Here is a 21,274-nt window from a genome sequence, read left to right as displayed (position 1 = left end):
AACTCTGACATGGTGGCAAAATTTATTTATCCTTTGTCCTTTTATCCAACTTTTCAACCTTTTCCGTGACTTTTGTGAAGATATTGAGATTTTAAGGGACACAGACAAGATTTAAGGGACACAAAGACCACATGGTTAAAAAATTTCAATGTGCACTAGCACCAATGCAGCTTTTGTTTTTGTTTTTGTTGTTTTAATCGAGAGAACAAATAAAATTATGTAACTAGCACGCAAAGTCATTTTCAAAGGTCAAATATTAGTGTCTAATTTTTTTTTGGTCAGAAAATATTAGTGTCTAATTTGAATCATGATAACCATTTCTTATTTATCAGGTAGCTGGAGAAGAAATCACTACTTCAGATTTACTAATATAAAATACTGAGATGAATCAAATAAATAGTGTACTATTATGAAGGTATCTGAGATGATTCTGCCTTTATGATCGAAGTGACTGAAAGTACTAATACATGATCCATGGACTGTGGCAATGTTCTTCTACATTATTGTGGAATTTTCTTTTAGAATGCTAAAGAGAGACAATGTTCCTTTGCATAGAGTGTTCAAGTGATTAATTTTTTATTAAATGTATGATGTTTATCTATAATTTGTTGGTTTTGAATTCCATAAATATAATTTTTTATTTAATATTATATTCGCTTATTATTATCAATGATTATATTGTCTCGTAAATAAAAACCAAAATAATACAAAATAACTATATATAATAAAAAATGAAGCCGTTTTATTTTTTCATTTTCAAATAAGATGATCTTATTTAATAGTTATTAACAAAGAACTGTCAAGTAATTCTTTCATATTTGGTGGTTTGAAACTATCAAATATAAACAAAAATAAGTCAAATATTAATAATTCTATGGCAGCGAAGGGTGATGGTAAGGAATTTGAAATGACAGAGATGATAGTAATCAAGTATTTGAAAACTTCTGTTGACATTGTCTTTTAAGTGTTTGAGATTGGTCATGTTCACTGATTCTATAATGAACTTTATTGAAATTTCTGTTTTGATCATCAGCTCCACCATCTTCAAACTCCTTACCATCACCATTATCTTCTCCAGCTACCTCATAAATAAGAAATCGTCATCGTGGTTCAAACTAGGCACTAATTGACCTTTGAAAATAACTTTATATGCAGTTATATAATTTTGCTCTTGCATATTGAAATTTTTGGCTGTGTGATACAATATCTTTAGAAAAGGCTGTGGAAAAGAATGAAAAGCTGGGAAAATGACAAAAGACATCGCCGAACTAAATTTTGTTGCAATATGTCAGTTTGCTTCTTCGCCTAGTAAATATAATTGCAATATTTACTAGGAAAAGAAAAGTAAATCAATCATCTTTCAAAACTCAAGACTTACCGGGACTTTGAATTGCTTTGCATCCCCAGCCTTCTTCTGTTTTCTCTAAATCAATCCAAATCATGTTTCCGTCATCTTCCCATTAGTCTATCTCGCTTATATATATTGTTGCCGCTTTGTTCTCTAAATTGCGAGGGGCGGGCAAGACTGGATATGTACCAGGGGAAATGATATTTGAATTTCATATAAAGACCTTGAATTTTAGAGCTTTTAAGTTTCAAAGATAGACCAAGGCCCTTTTTAATTTCCTTCATATTTAATATCTTAATTTTTTAATAATTAATAATATTTTTAAAATGAAAAAATTTCTTAAAAAGACACTTAAATAATCCAAATTCTTATTTGGGTAATTAAATTTGTTAAATACCTAATCAAGTCATATGACCTAAAGAGAAATTTTAAAATTTTATAAAACGACTATAATGTCTATTTCATTAGAAATCAAAAGAAAATTCTAAATTAAGATGTTCAATTTTACAGTTAACACATTTTAATTGTAAATTAATAACTTTCTGTCTTTATAACACACTTGTAACAAGTCTTTGAATAAAACTTGATCACAATACAATCTTAAAAAATTCATAAGTTTAATTACGTAGTTAACAAGTTTCAGTTCGAAATTAACAGTTTTATGTCCCCATAACACTTGGAGTAAGCTTTTGAATAAAACTAAATCATAATATAACCTTAAAAAGTAACATGTTACATTTCACTATTAATATATTTTAATTCTAAATTAATAATTTTTGTCTTCAATATACACTTTCAATAAATTTTAAATAAAAAATGATCATAATACAACTTTAAAAATTAACAAGTTCAATTACATAGTCAATACGTTTGAATTTTAAATTACCAATTTAAAATGATAGAAAATTCTCATTTCCTTAGGTTTCTAATGAAAGAACATTAGAGTCATTTCATAAAACTTTAAAATCCTTTTTCGGGTCATGTGACCTAATTAGGAGTTTGATAAGTTCAATAAACCAAATAAGAATTTGGGTTATTTAAGGGTCTTTTTTAGAGATTTTTCTTTTTAAAATTCTCTAGTAATCAACCTTTATCTTTTTCATTACCCATTTGATTTTGCGTTACACTTTTGCTATTTTCAAAACTCACTTTTAATTTTTTTCAGTACAAAAAATGACCATTTGAAAATTCAAACATAAGTATTAAAAAAGAAAGATCAAGCATAATGAGTACCAATGGGAGCATTTTTAAGAAAGAAATGCTCCCTAAATCCCTTTTCTATTGAAAACAAATGTTCTGAAGCCAACGAACAAGATTAAACGAGACGCAATTTTCTCGTTTGCTAATGTTGCTGCATGTCAGTTGGCGAAAGAAAAACTAGTTAAAGGACTTGGACTTTACTATTTATACAAGAGTTTGATGGAATCAATTTTTAGATTTGGATGAATTTGCTATTGAGTGTCAGTTTGGATTAACCTAATAACAAAAAGTATTCTTGTGCTATAAGATAGAAACTTTGTCTCGTAGAACATAAAGTAATTATTTGAAGAGGTCCCAAACACTCAGGCATAGTTTGGTATGAAACATTGAAAATGAAGAATTGGGATTGGGATTGAAAAAAATCTATTAAAAGAGTATTAGGTATGAGAGACTGCTTATTATATGATATTAAAGAAACTCATATATGTGGGATTGAGGAATATCATGGAGGAAAGTGATATTTTCTAATTCTACCTTCATGGGTTTGCCTAATTCCATGTAACAAGTAATTGTTCATGTTAAAGACTTTTTTAGTGACTTTTTCAATTACAATTCTAGTCTTTATCTCTCATTTTTAATGTTTCGTATCAAATAGGACAGTAAAGTCCACTACTACTATGACACAGTCTTTTTATCTCTGTTTTGACTGACTTTTTATTTTTGTTTTGGTTTGACATAAAAAGAAAAAAACGTAATAAGTACTTCATATTTTTTACTTCTACTTTAAACAAACGTGAAAAATGGCACTTTTCTTCATCTCTATCTTATATCTAATAACTTGAAATCTCAGTCGATAGAAACAATAACAAAAGCAAAGAAGATAAGGTGAGAACCAGCGGGTTGACTACTTGAAACACTTACCATAGCTTAAACAAATCAAAGGAGATCCTCATTATTGCCGCGATCAAGGAAGATGATATACACTATTACAATTTATTAGAGAATCCTGTCCTCATGCTTTTTTGAGGGCCAATGAGTATTAAGAACTAATCAATCCCACTACAAAAAAAATTGACTTAGTCGCCGCTGAAAGTACAAAAGTCGCCGCCGAAAGTTTTTTGCGGCGACAAGTCGCCTCTGAAAAGTCGCTGCCGTAGCAGCCGTGGTTGAAAACTTTCAGTGGCGACTAAAAAGGTCGCTGTTAAAAGATACTTTCAGCGGCGACAAATGTCGCCGCCGAAAACACTTTCAGCAGCGACATCTGTCGCCACTGAAAAGTCTTTCAGCGGCGACAAAAAAGTCGCCGCAGAAAACACTTTCGGCGGCGACACTCTTGTCGCCGCTAAAAGACTTTTTAGCGGCGACAAGAGTGTCGCCGCCGAAAGTGTTTTCTGCGGCGACTTTTTTGTCGCCGCTGAAAGTAATGCCTAAGAAGAATTGGCTTTACCAATGCCACGTTGTCACCGTCGACCTCCACGTCATCGCCATCGGCGGCCACGTCATCACCGCTGACCGCCACATCATCACTAGCCACCTCCACGTCATTGCCACGTCACTCCTCCTCGCCACGTCATCGTCTAAATATTTTCACCTTAAATGTGTCTTCTTCCAGGTTCGAACTCGTGACCGCCTCTTTTCGTGTCCAACCTTCTTGTCGCTGAGCCAGATTGAATTTGTTTATTAATATTGTAAAATAAAATATATATTATTATATTATACTTTCAACGGCGACAAAAAAGTCGCCGCTGAAGGTCCACTTTCGGCGGCGACACTTTTGTCGTCGCTGAAAGTCTTGGTTTCAATGGCGAACTTTCAGCGGCGACAAAAAAAGTCGCCGCTGAAGGTCCACTTTCGGCGGCGACACTTTTGTCGCCGCTGAAAGTCTTGGTTTCAATGGTGAACTTTCGGCGGCGACAAAAAAAGTCGCCGCTGAAGGTCCACTTTCGGCGGCGACACTTTTGTCACCACTGAAAGTCTTGGTTTCAGCGGCGACTTTTTGGTGTCGCCGCTGAAAGTGACCTTCAGCGGCGACTTTTTTTGTCGCCGCCGAAAGTCGTCACCTAAAGTCTATTTTTTTGTAGTGTCCATTGCCTTTGAGGACAATGACAACCGGGCAAGGGACCTTTAAATAGCTATCCTCTATAACGTTTTAAGAAAGATGTGTATCAATTATTGGATGGCGTGCTCTACACATGACCTCTAATGGAATAATTTTTGGCATGGTGGCTCCTGCTCCTTCTGTCATATCAATTTCTTCCTCGCTTACTCGTTTCCATTCAAAGCATTGAATCAACAATCCCAAAGTTAATCCCACTGTTCGTTGAGCTAAACCTGCTCCAGGACAGGCTCGTCTTCCCAACCCAAATGCAATTAGCTTGTTTGCTTCTCCTTCCTTCTCAAACCTCTCTGGCTCAAAACTTGTAGGAGCACTCCACACTTGGGGATCTCTATGGATTGCCCAAGCATTGATTAATACCATAGTGCCACGTGGAATATTATATCCTGCAATGGTGCAATCATCTGAAGCCTCGTGTGGAACCAACATTGGAGCTGCAGGATGCAATCGAAATGTTTCAAAGATAATGCTTTGCAGGTATGGTAGTTTTGAGATGTCTGGCTCATCTATTAATCTCTCTTGCCCTATATGTGTGTCTATTTCTTTCTTTGCCTTTTCCAACACATGAGGATTGTTTAATAAACTCGACATTGCCCATTCTAAAGTCGTGGCCGATGTATCCGTTCCAGCAAGAAGCATGACCTACATGTCAAAATTGGCGAAGTAAAATCAATTTCAAAATAGTGCTTTTTTGGAAAACCCCCATAGCAGCAGCATTCAAATCCTATCATTATTTTTCCTTTTTGCAGTTCTGCTAGGAATTTATTGCAGCATTCTCAAATTCTTCCATCATTAACTCTACATCTACTATCCGCAAGCTTAACATACGTTACAAGCACACCTCAAAGAGAAGATCGACAAATTAAAAGATTTCACAAAAGCAAAAAGCACAAAAAAAAAAAAAATACAGTTTTAACTACTTACCAAAGCGAGGCCCTTGATAATTTGATCTGTGTAGTACTCAGGCTGTAATTCTTGAAAACTTAAAAGATGATCTATCATAGTATTTGCTCTCTGCTTTGAATTTCGATGCTCATCAATGAGTCCTTGCATGAACCCATCACATCTCTTGGCGAAACTCTTGAGCCTCTTCTCCACGTGATCATAATCAAACCACCTCAATATGGGCAGGAAGTCTGCAGGATTATTTGCTCCTCCAAGTGTCACCAACTCCTTTATCATCTCTCCAAACTTTCTTGCTTCTTCCACGTCCCCAACTTCATGGTCATCTACCCAATACCTCTTACCTGAAATCATTCGCATCATAGTGTTGAACATCATCTCTGAAAACCTTGGCTTCATCTCCACTTTCGCAAACTCGTTACATGATTCTTGAGCAAGCTTTTGCACCAGGCGCTTCATCTCGTCTCTTCTCATTTCCAAGAATTTGTTGAGACGGTGGTTGGAGAGCACCTCAACAGCCGTGATGCGGCGGAGTTTGCGCCAGTGGTCACCGTAAGCAGCGAACACTAAGCCGGTGTAATTGTAGGAAAGATACTTACCGAGGAGAAAGCGGGGCCGGTTTGCCAGGACGATATCGTTTTTGGTGAAGCACTCTTGGACTGCAGAAGGCGACGAGACAAGGACCACGAGACGAGAGCCAAACCAAAGAGAAACAATTTGGCCATAACGTTGAGAAATCCGATGAAAGGCGTGATGAAGTGGTTTTTTCAGTTGGTGGAGGTTGCCGACAATGGGAAGAGAAGGTGGACCAGGTGGGATGTTTTTGTACTTCTTATTATTTTGAACGAAGAGCTTGAGAGTGAAGAAGAAAGCAAGAAAAAGAAGGAAATAATAGAATAAGAAGATGATCATCATTGTTTGGTACTTTTCTTTGGATGAGTCATGGAGACAAGTATGTTCGTGGCTGTTATATATTATAAGAAGACCTTGTGTAGCGTATGATCTTGAACAATGTTTGCATTAATAAAATATTGTAAAGGATTTGTTCCCCGATTTCCAATTACGTCATTCAATACGTAATATTCGTTGACTTTTGTTTTTCTTGTTGCTCACTCGATGCTTCTCACTGTATTATGTTGATATTCATGTGGGAGATAATAACTTATCACCTTAAAAATCAAATTCTGCAATCTCCCTTGTGTTTAGTATGTACGTATTATATCACGTCTGCATTGACCCCCGCAGCGTTCATACATATCGACATTGCCAAACACTTAGCAAATTTTCACACAAATAGTAAGACACACAAACGCACCAGAACAGTTAATTATTAGATAAAGCTTCACGTTCTTTTTCCTTCCGCCCTTGCGCCTTAAATTGCTGTAGATTATGTGCTTATTGGTTATGCATGGGTTAGATAAAATAATAGATACCACTCCGGTCATAAGGAAGAGAGGAAAGAAATTCGTTTGGCTGGGTAAAATAGTAGGATTTGAGCCATGAAGACACAACGTGGTAATGTGTGTGCGTGTATGTGTTGGGTTTGATCTTATTTAATGTTTTGATTGATGATAGACATATAGAGGATCCCATTCCCAAGTTCCATTACCTCATATACAGCATATAATAATAACTGCACCAATATTCATCTTCGGTTAATACCTATCACCTAACCAATTCAAAAGTGAAGATTAAGGGGAAATTACTGTGTACTCTCATGGAATTAGAGACCAAAAAAATGGGTCGAATCTATCATGTCGGCCAATTTAAACCCAAGCATATCAATGGCTAGGCTTTCAAGAAAACATGATTTTAGGCTAAACGGGCTTTTAGGCCTGACCCGGTTAACTCTGAAGCTTGTCAAGATCCAACCTGTTTAAACCTGAATATATATTATAATTGTTTGAGGTATTTTTTAATCATTTTGATAATTATATTTGTTTATTTTTTATTAGGTTGTATTCACTTAAAATCATTTTAATCCTTTATAAAATTACATGATCTAACATGATGCAACATATATCAATAATGATTTTGTTAATTTGACACTTTAATGTGCTCATATATATTATTTAAATTAAAAAATGAGTTGCTTTGAATTTTAAATAATGATTTGATTTATATTTTATGCGTTATTAAGTTGCCAACATTTCATCACCCCTCCTATCTAGATTTAGGTGGGTAGGATATCGCTTGAGAGAGGACCAAAGCTTTAGGCTTCGGCTTATCTAAAAAGAGTATGGGTTGAACCATGTAAATGCAAAGTTTGCCATGAATGTGTGTCCTCTTGATGATTTAAATTAGGATTTCATTTGTATATAGGTAGATTAATGAATTGATACTCCGTTTCTGAGTATATTTTAGATGAATATGGCATGTTGGTACTCCGTGTGTGTATATATTTATATTGAAATGAAATTTCAGCACCCTCACCTTAATATAAGGATATATGAACATGAGATGGGCAGTTGTAAATTTCAGGAAAATCCCTTGGCAAAAGCTCTTCGCTCATGTGTGCTCGGGCATATGAAAGGATACTTAGTATTACCTCATGTATTTAATATGAGAACTAGTTAATTAATTTAAGTAGATTAAAAATTAATTAAGTTAGTTATTTGTAATAAATAGATGTTGTCTTTCATAAAATACTCTTACTAATTACATGTATTATGTAGAACTATCATTTGATAAAATATTTAACATGCACAACTACTTCAAGGACTACTATAAAAAAAAAAGATAAATATTGATTAGAGAATTATTGAGAAGCTTCAATCTCTTAAAAACATCCTCGATCCATCCTATACTGACTCTCTAAATATGGATTCCTCCTCAAAAAAGTTGGTTGAGATTGGGCAGTAGGTGTGTTAGAATGATGAAACTACCCGCTCTGAGACAATAAGGCAGTTTGAAAACTTGGTTTTGTTAAAAAATGAGGATACACTCCCCATATATTGCTGCGGAAATTATGGGAATCAATGAAGGAATGCACCTAAGTTGGAATCACAATTACCGAAAAGAAATTGTCTCTAGCCGCTCTGCAGAAGCATTGCAATTTATTAATAGCAACCTAACTCAACGTCATCCTCTCAATGGCTGGATCAAATATATTCACAACCTCCTAACATGTGACTAGACTTTTGCCTTCGATTCTTTGGCCGGCCAAGGTTATCAAATGGATGTTATGAAACTGTCATTATAAATGTTCCTCCTGTGGAATACAAAGCCATTCTCACCTTGCTGGTCAAAAAAAAAAAGCCATTCTCACCTTAGAAAATTGTATTCCTAGGCTCTCTTTAGGAAGCTAGACTCTAAATGTTTTCACGCCGTCTTTTATTCCCAAAAAAATAATAATAATAAGACGTAAATATGCACATTTTCACTTTTGAAATGACCAAAGTTCGAAGTGTGCGTGCACACACATATATAGAAACTGACAAATTATTAAGGGTGATAATACGGACCAACTAGCAACAGGTTAAGTCGTGCGGGCTGAAAAGGCTCGTGTAATAACGGGTTGGCTTCTCGTTATGGTGGGTTGCCAACTTGCCAACTATTATTTTTTTTAAAAAAATAATTTTGTCATTTTTAAATATTTTTTCTTATACAATATAAATAAAATATAATGAAATTTTTATTTTTTTCCTTTAAATACTTGATTGAAAACACCAAATAAATGATAATGGTATTTTTTATTTTTTAGATAGGATATAAAATATAATAATATAATTATAATAAGTAATAAAATTAAAAAATACCAAAAAAAATAAACACAAGTTAATCCACTGGTTGGTGAGCTAACCTGCGGTGAGTTATAGGTTAAACGATGCGAGTTAAAAATTTTATCTGCTGGCCAACCCATCTTTTTGGTGGGTTAGCGGGTTGGACCCGCAGGTCCAACTTATATTACCAGCTCTACAAATTATACTAACTCTAAGGCAATTGTGGTCAAATATGAATAATCTAAACCCGATTTAAATGGTTTATATTTAACATTTTTAATTTGTAAATAATAATTAAAAGATTATTTTTATTTCAAATTCTATATCTATTAAAAATAAAAACGAATTAAAAATATAAACACTAGGTAACATTAAATTAAATCTGACCTTTCCAGTTTTAATTTGGATGGTTAGAGTAGTGCTCATCAATTTAATTTCTTAGAGCATAAGTAGCATAATGCACTCCCCCCCCCCTTTTAACTGATTAGGTGTGTTGCTCGAACATGATAAATTAAATATCAATATGGCCAAGTTTAACCTCTTGGCTGATAAGCAGGCCGGAAATAGAAGTCTAACAAACATTTATTTATGAATTGACGAAGTTAACACTACAAGGAGAATGAAATAATATTTTTTAAAAAAAGTTTTTTTGGAGTTTAATTGCAAAAAATTTTTCATTTACAATATCTCTAGTAACTACAGCTGCACCCGTGAAACATGAGAAAAAGAAATAAAAAAAAAATACCTGTTAAATTTTAAAATAATAAATTAATGATTTTGATAAATTTTAATATGATTCTGCTCCGAAAACAAAAGCCTATGGTTCGCTCCCTAATATCATAAAAGGATGTTTGGAAGCATCCAAAAGTGTTCTTTAGAAGTACTTTTTCGTAAAACAAGACAAACTTTTTATATATTTATTTCATACACCGTAAAAACACTTTTAAAACTATAGTTTTGATTCTATCTAAACACTTTTGAGATCAGACAAGCGCAGACCTAATGGCGTGGTTCACTTAGCCTGACCCCAGCGCAGGCATCCCCCTCCATGCTTTGGCTCGTAGAGGGGAGTCGGGGACCAAGGGGATGCATCATTATTGCCTTAAAAGAAATATTAATTAAATATTTATAGTTTTTTTTTTAATTTACTAGATCCTCATAAGTTCCTTAATTATGGGCATGAGTTCCCAGACCTGTAAGCTGTTAGTTATGGTTGACCTGAATAGTAACAAAGTAACATATATCAGGCCAAAAAAAAAAAAAAGAGTACTCGCAACATAGAAGTTGTCACAAAATACAAAATAACAAAAGAATTTTATTTTAAAAAATAGTGGAATAAAATTTATTTATCACCAACATAATAAAAATTTATCATACTCACAATGGTCTATTTGCATTTATATATAGAATTTATAATTGGGCTGATTTTAATATTATCTCCGGTCTTAATTATAAAATTTTGTTTTTAAACTACAAATGAAATCTTATAATTACTATAGGAAAGAGTATCATTTAACTTATTTGGAAAAATTAATCTAGGGGTGTGCTAACTTCGTTTTCCTTTCAAATCAACAAATTATGAATTGATGATTAAGGAAACTATAAAAACTTAATAAAAAAAATTATAAGAATCTAATTAAAAATACGGCAAAACTGTAAGAATCTAAGAATTAATTTTCGTTTGTTTAAGTACATACCTATGTTCAAATATTTCATCTCTCACACACATATATCATACATGTTATGGTGCATTTTATTTTCGGCCACATTGATAGTTACAAGGGCTTGTTTGGATTTATAATAAGTTGAAATAAAATTTTTCTCACATTCTTATATTGTATCTTGTAAACTATGGTTGAAAAGTTAGTTATGAGTTATTTATAAGCTATTTTAAATAATCATTAATATTAGAGCAACTGTATCTTTTTTCAAGCACTAAATGCATAAATAAAACTTTGGGTTTGTACATAAAAAAGAACATTTCTAGACTGATTGAATGATTGTTTAATTATATATTGAGAGAAATTTTTTATAGTGTTGAAACAAAATAATCGTTTAATCTTTATAATTTTGATTTAATTAAAATTGAGTCCCTAACTTTTGATTTTGCGCAATTTAATTTCACTAAATTTAAATCATTTAAAATATTAATTCTCATATTTTAGAAAATATTATAAAAACTAAACTATTTCTTTGACATTATTAAAGATTTAATCATTTAGAATTGAAAAGATTGTATTGAGTTAAAAATTAGGAGAATTGGTACAAAATTTTAGATAAGAAGCATAATTATGAAAAAAAAAAAATCTCAATAACAACATAAAAGTTTATAATAATAAGTTCTAGAAAAAATTATAAATAAAGACCTCTAAATATGTAGAATTATGATTTGAGACTTTTAATGTGAAAAATAGCAAATAAGGACCCGATCTCAAATTGTAAATATGAAACCTTGGTAAAACGTCTGAAATGCTCCTCAGCCAAATAACAAGTTAACTATGAAAAATGACAAATTTACTTTAACAAATGACAATTTCAGTGGACCAAATCACAACTTGACTGAGGGTATGTCAAATAACAAATTGACTATGAAAAATGACAAGTTCACTTTAGTGAATAACAATTTCAGTAGACGAAATCACATTTTGTCTAAGGGTATTTCAGACATTTCACTAAGATTTTATATTTATAATTTGAGATCGGGTCCTTATTTACAATTTTCTCTAAGTTCTAAGTTGATAATTATTTTTTCAAAAAAAAATTTAAAGACTTAACTTATTTTAATCCAAAGTAGCAAAAATATTTGTCATTATTCGTGAGATATGTGTCAATTGTGGGGGACCCAGTTTGAACAGCAGCACGTGATAGGGTGATATATAGGCACTAGGTAGTCTGCCCTGCTTTCAGACAAGATAAGATCCTTGTCAAAATCTACGTCAAAATAACGCGGCGCAAACCAAAACGACATAATTCCAAGAAATAGACAAATTTTGCCGACCCTCAAGCGCCATTAGCTGCTCGCCACGCCACGACAAAAGTCGAAGAAGAGTTCATCTCTATATTCTAACAACCAATCCACCAGATACATGTTCACGAGCGCAATCGGCATTTGTAGGAATGAGCAACTAAACTAATCAAATTTGTTTTGTTCAGATTGAATTCTTTTATGGTTAAATTTCATTCAATTTCTACTGTAGACAATTAATATTAGTCCATTCACAAAAAATTCTAAAATTTATCAAAATTTCATGAGTTGAAAAGACAAAAATATTCTTATTTTATTTTTTTAAATTTTTTTATAAATCAACAAATTTGGGCTGCAAATCGTGGAGTGAGGGTTGTTAATCACCGAACTTGAATTGTCAGCCCTTACAAATTTTATTGCTAAATGAATAACTCAAATTTTGACGATTTACAATGAAAATTAAGCGATTTGCAACTAAAATTTGATGGTTTATAAAAAAAGTATAAAAAAATTCACAACCCCAAAATACTATTGTTTTGGTATAAGTGAACAATTCAAACACAACAAAAATTCAATGATTTGTAAGAAATATAAGAAAATTAACAACTCCAAAATAAAACAAGGGTATTTTTATCTTTTCAATCATAAAATTTTGGTCCTTGGGAGTGCAATGAAATTTTACAATTTTTTGAGAGTTGACTAATACTCCCTCCGTTCCTTATTATAAGAAACAAATAACGAAGTACGTTGATCAAAAAAACAGTTAAAATTAGTTAAGAACAATTAATGTGTAAAAAGTATAATTTTTTTCCAAAAATACCCTCATTAATAAGGAGAGAGTATGAGAGAGAACAATTAAATTATTAAAAGAAAGAGAAGTGGGAGGGAGAGGAGAGTGTGAGTTGGAGATAATAAATATGGGTAAATAGTAAATCAACACAAAAAAGTAGAGACAACTTGTAAGTGTCTCTTATATAGGAACATGCCATAAGCATCAAATGTCTCTTATAATAAGGAACGGAGGGAGTATTAATTATTATCTAGTGAGGGGTTAAATGAAATTTTTTGTTTTATTTTTTTAAAACAATTATCTTAGTGGATATAGAATCTAAAATAAAGATAATCTCTTAATTATTTTCTTAAAAAATAATTTTTTACTTAAAAATAATTTATTAAAAATATTAAATCTCTACTGTCCAGATCAGATCTAGATGGTCTAAAGTGCTTATTGAGTGCTGAGCACAATTCAAATTTGTGTTCTCTTCCTTACGGGATAAGATCCCTTACCATCCCAACCAACAATTTGTTAGTAAATTTAACCTTAATTTAACTATGGAGCAACAATAAACACATACTCCTCCCGATCCTATGTCCTAAATACATAAGAGTTAGTTAAAAAATTTACTTTAATTGTAAATATAAGATTTTAATTCATTTTGCCTTAAATTTGTAATTTTTTTATGAATTCTACTTATTGATTACACATATTAAAAAACTTTTCAATTAAAGGTAGAGTTTTCAATGAAAATGATTAAACTAGTATTATAAAAAAATAACATTTACAAATAATTAATTCATATTAATTTTATTTTATATTTATAAATTAATTAACTAGTTCATGTATTAAAAAGAAAAAAGTATATATAATATATATGTGTATCAAATGAAGTAACTTGAACTTTTGATTTTTGTAGGACATTCCTTAGATCTAAGATTAATGGAAGCATTTACTTAGATACTACTTTCGATCTTAAATATAATAGCTAATTGAATATTTAATTTGATTCTAAATATAAGACTTCAATCTGTTTTGTTTTCTATATTCATTCATTTTTTCAAAGTAATGCCTGTAATGATTGCGCATATTCAAAGTTTTCATTATATTACATATGACTAATAAAGATATTTTGATAAAGATAATACTTATTTATTATAAATAATTAATTTAACTAATTTTTTAAATATTCCAAATTAGTTATACTTAGTATTACGTAAGCTCAAACGAGACACAAGCAGCCATAAATATCACATGTATTCTTTGACCCAAACCCATGCCTATCGGTAAACTTCCCAAAAGAAGGTATCGAAAAAACATGAGCTCCTTCTTATTCCATTATTTCCTTCTTTCTCTTGCTTTCTTCTTCACTCCCAAGCTCTTCCTTCAAAATAAGAAGCTCAAAAACATCCCACCTGGTCCACCTTCTGTTCCCTTTATCGCCAACCTCCACCAACTGAAAAAGCCACTTCATCGTGCCCCTCACCGGATTTCTCAACGTTATGGCCAAATCATTTCTCTTTGGTTTGGCTCTCGTCTTTTCGTCGTTGTCTCGTCGCCGTCCGCAGTCCAAGAATGCTTCAACAAAAACGACATCGTCCTGGCAAATCGGCCCCGCTTTCTTACCGGACAGTATGTTTCTTACAACTGCACCATCATAGACTTCGCTCCATATGGCGACCACTGGCGCAACCTCCGTCGCATTACGGTAGTCGAGATGCTCTCGAGCCACCGTCTAAACGCATTCTTGGAAATGCGAAGAGACGAGGTGAAGCGCCTGGTGCAAAAGCTTGCTCGAGACTCACATAAAGAGTTCACCAAAGTGGAGATGAAATCAAGATTCTCCGAGATAAGCTTCAACGCTCTCATGAAAATGATTTTGGGGAAAAGGTATTGGACAGACGACAATGAGGCTGGGGATGTGGAAGAGGGAAGAAAATTTCGAGGGATTATGCATGAGTTTGTGCCAATAGCAGGGGCAAATAACGCTGCAGACTACTTGCCCATATTGAGGTGGTTTGATTATGATCACTTGGAAAGCAGGCTCAAGAGTATGGCCAAGGGAATAGACGGGTCCCTGCAAGGGCTCATTGATGAGCATCGAAATCAAAGCACAAAGCAAACTCTATGATCGATCATCTTCTGAGTCTCCAAGAATCACAACCTGAGTACTATAGAGATCAGATTATTGAGGGCCTCATATGGGTAAGAAATATTCATTCAATGCTTAAGGTAAGATTTACTTAACTGATTTGAGTAGATTAAGAAAGCTAAATGAACTACTTAATTCTAACAAATGTGATATCTTTTAGTTTCTTTTCTTTGAGATGTGCTTGAAACCTGGAAGAATTCGAGAATGCTGCAATAACTTCTTAACAGAACAGTGAAAATGAAAAAAAAAAATTATAGGATCTAAATGCTGTTCAAATATTATTTTGCTTATGATAGGATTAAATACATGAAGAAAAGGAATTATTTCAAGATTTGATTGGATTTTGGAAGTGTAGATCCATTTCGAAGCGTTTTTTTTCCCCAAGCAAAGGACAATTGCTAAGCTACAAATCTTTATATCAGCCGCAAAAGTCATCGTATAATTAATAAAATGTAGTAACTGTAAAATCCTGATTGTGTGAGCATTCACTAGATTAAGTCTAATTTTTTATGTTGTTTTTTAATTTTTTCCTGTAGGTTATGCTTCTGGCTGGAACGGATACATCAACTGTGACTTTAGAATGGACAATGTCTTCTCTATTAAACAATCCTGAGTGACAAAACTCAATTACTATATGAACTTATCACTATATTATCTATATTAAAAAAGGGAGGGGTTTTAAGCTCAAGCTTTTCCTGTTATTTTAAACTATTACAACTTAGGTAGCAAAAGGATTTTTTATATTATCAAATGGCTTTTACAAATTCTTAGAGTTTAAGTAAAGGAAAATGGCAATGACATTAATTCGGTATTACGAGACTAAGGACAGATCATATTACAAAGTTTAATAAATAGGAGTAGATTATACTTTTGGGAGCACAATACGCGCATGAATAATATCCCATAATGGTTATAACAATATTTTTACGGCTTTTTATATTAATTAAACTAATTTCTTGTGTTAGGATGCTTAATTAGGATGTTACTGTAGGATGTTATATAAACTTGTTATCACTGTTTTCAGTCTTAAAATTGTGGATTATTTAGATGGAAAGTGACATATGATTTGGTTATGTTAAATGGCTGTCACTGTTGTTAGACTGCTGTCTATTTTGATTTTGCACGTGTTTTTTACAACTGCAAGTTACATAAAAATTGCCAATATAAAAAATTCACAATTTATTTTAAATATATATATTTTTGTCTATCCCAGCTAGAACGGACGAAAATATAGTACCCTATTTTGGTCTGTTCTTGGCTTCCGGCTAAAACAAACAAAAATAGACACCTTATATTTGTCCTAGAAAAGATGAAAATAGATGCACTATATTCATTTATTCTTCCTAGCAAACAATATTTTCGTTTGTTAAGAACTTTAGCCCAATTATTAACTATGCATATTTTCCCATCATAAGCACTTCCAAGTATGCATTAATTCACCAAAAAATTATAACAACTAAAGAAAAATGTGTTGAAATAATATGAATTTTGTAAGCTTAACAACAAGCTATCATATAACTTTTGGGAAAGTCCAACTTATAGTAAAGGTTCTGCAGAAAATTTTATAAATGCTTAATAATTTGATGGTAAGAAATATGCTTTTATATATATATATATATAAATATTTGCCAACAATATGTTTATATGTATGAATTATAAATGGTATATACATGCTTAAAGTTATTATAATATAATAGTCATGATATTATAAATGGTAGTATAACTATCAAGTTAAATGAATTCATTTATCGATGTCAGTTCCCTAACACCGTAATATCTATTTTTTCTCCTACTCCAATTTCTACTATATCTCTTATGCAGTAGCAGAAATGCATTTTTAATTGATGACGAATATAATATTTTGTACTAGTGCTGGTCTACCTTAAATTTTTAGGACGTGACACTATCCGTCCATGGAACTCTACCTATAGCTTCGTCTTTCACCACCAATGAATGGGATTTTGGCCATACATAGCATGGTCTGTAGCTTCACCGAAGAACAAACCCTCCAAAGCCATCGCAGCTACCGAAACAAGAGATGGAAGATGAGAACGGACCGGAAGTGACAATGGTTAATGGAGAATGAAATGGAGGTGGTGGTCGGAGAGAAGAAATCAGAGGTGAGAAGCGGTGAGAGAGCCAATGGAGATTGATGTTGTGATTACTGACTAATAGTAAAACTGATAGTTAATAGGCATTCCATGCTCTTTCAAACGGTGTTTTGATGCTCTAGGTAGCTTCAAGTGGAATCCTAGATTAACTCATTCACCTGTGGGATATGTCTCCTACACAGCTTTTGAAGGGATGTGCTCTCTTGATTGGGTTACAAAACCCCCATCCCTTGTTAACCCTTTCCAGGTGGCTCGGAGTTGCTTGGATTGTCCTCTTTCTTTTGCTTTTTCTGTGCTACCCTTGTTCATGGTTTTGTATTTCGACTTGGTTCTGTCTGCTCATATCTTGGGCTGCATTAATTTTTGTTTTGCTTTCTTTCTTGAATTCTATGTACTTCCACACTTGAGTTTTAATACCATATTACTGTGGTTTGTGCAGGGAAAAAAAGAAAGAAAACAGAACTAGAAGGAAATTATTCTTGTACATGTAGATATTCCCATCGCTTATTGCAATAGATGGTAATAAATACTAAAAATGAACCATTTATATAGCATGAAACTCCTACTATTCCAAGCCTTTGGATACATAATTCCTCAACTTGGTTATCCTGGATAACCTTTTAAGAAAGAAGCATGTTAATGATTGGATGGCGTGCTCTACACATGGCCTCTAAAGGAATAACTTTCGGCATGGTGGCTCCTGCTCCTTCTGTCATGTCAATTTCTTCCTCACTTACCCGTTTCCATTCAAAGCATTGAATCAACAATCCCAAAGTCAAGCCCACTGTTCGTTGGGCTAAACTTTCTCCAGGACAAGCTCGTCTTCCCAACCCAAATGTAATTAGCTTGTTTGCTTCTCCTTCTTTCTCAAACCTCTCTGGCTTAAAACTCGTTGGATCACTCCATAACTGGGGATCTCTATGGTTAGCCCAAGCATTGATTAACACAATAGTTCCGCGAGGAACATTATATCCTGAAATGGTACAATCATTCGAAGCCTCATGTGCAAGCAACAATGGTAGGGCAGGATGCAATCGAAGTGTTTCAGAGACAATGTTTTGCAAGTATGGCAGTTTTGAGATTTCTGGCTCATCTATTAATCGTTCTTGCCCTATATGTGTGTCTATTTCTTTCTTTGCTTTTTCCAACACATGAGGATTGTTTAATAAACTTGACATTGCCCATTCTAAAGTCACAGATGAAGTATCCGTTCCAGCAAAAACCATGACCTATAAGTCAAAATTAACAAAGTAATCAAAATCAGGGAATACAAATTTTGTAATCAACTTTTAGAGTAAATTGAGTAAGTGGTCACATTACGATTTTAATGTATATAGTATATTTTGCGCTATGCTGCAATAAAAGGAGAAGGCAAATTCTTAATTAAAAGCTAAGTGATCTAAAGTACATGTTCTGCTTGACCATAAAAAAGAAAAAAGAAAGTACATGTTCTGCGATATCAATATCAAATTGTGCGGTGATTTCTATCTGGGTTTTTTTTGTGTGTGTACAAAGACATAATGTTGTAGAGTTTTGCACTGCTCATAATGTACAGTTATGCAATTCTCTTTTTATCATGGGGTCCATCTGTATTTCCAAAATCGAATTAAATACTCTCCCACACCCACTGTCTATCTCGATAGATATTTCCCTTTTCCTATTTACTTAATCCTTTCACAATATATGTATTGGCCAAAAAAATCCTTTCACGAGATATATTAATTAAAAATGTACGAATAACCTGTTTAATCTTTGAAACTTAATAACAAATCACCCTAAACTATCAGGTCTATGCAAATAACTTCAAACTAATAAAAGAAAACTCTATTCTTGTCCTATTTATAAATATTTACTTCCAACATGTTTCATATGGACTAAAGAAAACTCCAAACATTTTTAACTCATTTAAAATTCAACAACTTTTCAACTCTGTTTCTATTTAATATATATTATACCTTATATAAATAAAGTCAATACAATAATAAATAAAAGATAAAATTATACATCTGTATAAAAAAATTTCTTAGTGCCCTATAAAGAGGACCAAAAAATATCTTCTTTCTTTGCCCATTAAATAGGACTAAATGAGTGTTTTTTTAATGCATATATAACCTCTCAAACTTGGAATTATATGCATACAAACCCATAAATTTTAGTTCATTTGCAAATAAATAACAAATAAAGTTAATGGTATGGAAATTATATGCATGAATGTAAAATTTCAGGGAGATTCATTATAAGGTGTTAAAGGTTATGGAGGTTATTAATATGACATAAACTTTTAAGTTATCAACTTCAACATAGGTTGCATGCAAGCACATCTTAATAAAATGTAATCAAAAGATATCTAACTGCATGCAATAAAAAAGGTAAAAGCATTCTTTACTTTCACTTACCAATATGAGGCCTTTAATAATCTGATCCGTATAGTACTCAGGCTGTGATTCTTGGAGACTCAAGAGATGATCGATCATAGTATTTGCTCTCTGCTTTGCGCGTCGATGCTCATCAATGAGTCCTTGAGAGAACCCATCGGCTCTCTTGGCCAAACCCTTGAGCTTCTTCTCCAAGTGACCAAAATCAAACCACCAAAGTATGGGCAAGAAATCTGCGCTGTTATTTGCCCCTCCTAGCGACACCAATTCCTTTATAATCTCTCGAATCTTTCTGGCCTCTTCCACATCCCCAACCTCGTTGTCGTCTCCCCAATACCTTTTGCCGGAAATCATTCTCATTATAATGTTGAAAGTCAACTCTGAAAATCTTGATTTCATCTCCACTTTGAGGAACTGATCCTTGTGTACTGATTCTTGAGCAAGCTTTTGAACCAGCCGCTTCACCTCCTCTCTTCGCATTTCCAAGAATTTGTTGAGGCGGTAGTTCGAGAGCACCTCAAGCGCTGTGATGCGGCGGAGGTTGCGCCAATGGTCGCCATAGGGAGCCAACGTTAAGGTGGTGCAGTTGTAGGCAACATACTCTCCGATGAGAAACCGGGGGCGATTTGCCAGGACGATGTCGTTTTTGGTGAAGCATTCTTGGACTGCGGACTGCGATGAGACAATGACAAAGAGGCGAGAGCCAAACCAAAGAGAAAAGACTTCACCATAACTTTGAGAAATCCTGTGTAAGGCTTGATGAAGTGGCTTTCCTAGTTGGTGAAGATTGCCGAGTATGGGAAGAGAAGGTGGGCCAGGTGGGATGTTTGTGAACTTCTTATTTTGAAGAAGGAGCTTGAGAGCAAAGAAGAAAGCAAGAGAAAGAAGGGAATAATAGAACAAGAAGGTGATCATTATTCTTAGGTAGTTCCCTTTGTTGAGTACTTAATGGATTTGAGTCATGGAGACGTGTGTGTGGTGTTGATAATATAGATGACTTGAGGTGTAAGTTGGATTGTGTTGTCATCCATTGCTTGTATATGGTACTATCATTTAAGGATATCTTGTACTATAAGAGACATGGATTTCTTAGGATAGTCAGTCTTATATAGAGCTGCTTTGCATTTGAGCTCACTTAATGCTTTCAATTAGTCTTAAGGATACATGTCGTTCAAGACCCAAAAGTTCCAGCTAACTTCAGTCACTGATATATGAGCCAGTGTGAGATTTAGATTTAATCTTAAATATAAGATGTTATTTCATTTTTTATCTCATATTTATTATTTTCCTCCAAACTAATTTACCTAATTTATATATTCAAATATAAAATAATATTGTTATATGAAAATATCTTAGAAAGGCGATATGATATTTATTTGGGTTCTTTAAATTAGTTATATTTGTTTAGTGCTCTCCTCAATTCTTGTCCTGGCTCGACGACTTGGTGATTGGCGGTTGAGAGTAAGCAAAATTTGTCTATTTCTTGTAGTTGTGTCGTTTTCGTTGCCTCTGCGTTATTGAATGCAGATTTTGTCTGAAAGTAGTGCAGACTGCATATGTACTATCACCTGTCATCACGAGCTGATGCTAACACATGGCCACCGACA

The 21,274-nt window shown here is 33.3% G+C and overlaps 3 protein-coding genes across 3 annotated transcripts; 1 reads left to right on the top strand and 2 right to left on the bottom strand.

Annotated features, from left to right (window-relative positions):
• Nucleotides 1–4,697: 4,697 nt before the first annotated feature.
• Nucleotides 4,698–6,482, bottom strand: LOC114733878 (cytochrome P450 81E8-like). The gene is made up of 2 exons (XM_028921369.1): nt 5,589–6,482; nt 4,698–5,306 (listed from the first exon to the last, which is right to left on the bottom strand). Exons 1-2 carry the CDS (start codon nt 6,480–6,482, stop codon nt 4,698–4,700), a joined length of 1,503 nt encoding a protein of 500 aa, XP_028777202.1.
• A 7,865-nt stretch (nt 6,483–14,347) lies between these two features.
• LOC114733877 (cytochrome P450 81E8-like) lies at nt 14,348–15,160 on the top strand. Its single transcript, XM_028921368.1, has one exon. The coding sequence runs from the start codon at nt 14,348–14,350 to the stop codon at nt 15,158–15,160; it is 813 nt and encodes a 270-aa protein (XP_028777201.1).
• Nucleotides 15,161–17,871: 2,711 nt separating this feature from the next.
• On the bottom strand, nt 17,872–20,582 carry LOC114733874 (cytochrome P450 81E8-like). The gene is made up of 2 exons (XM_028921367.1): nt 19,689–20,582; nt 17,872–18,521 (listed from the first exon to the last, which is right to left on the bottom strand). The coding sequence occupies exons 1-2, from the start codon at nt 20,580–20,582 to the stop codon at nt 17,913–17,915; spliced, it is 1,503 nt and encodes a 500-aa protein (XP_028777200.1). The 3' UTR covers nt 17,872–17,912.
• Nucleotides 20,583–21,274: the final 692 nt, after the last annotated feature.

This window comes from Neltuma alba, unplaced genomic scaffold (genome assembly GCF_004799145.2).
Source record: "Neltuma alba isolate B1F8T4 unplaced genomic scaffold, ASM479914v2 tig00013036_pilon, whole genome shotgun sequence".
Taxonomy (NCBI): domain Eukaryota; kingdom Viridiplantae; phylum Streptophyta; class Magnoliopsida; order Fabales; family Fabaceae; genus Neltuma; species Neltuma alba.
The sequence above is the reverse complement of the archived record's forward strand: the minus strand, read 5'-3'. Positions and strand labels throughout refer to the sequence as shown.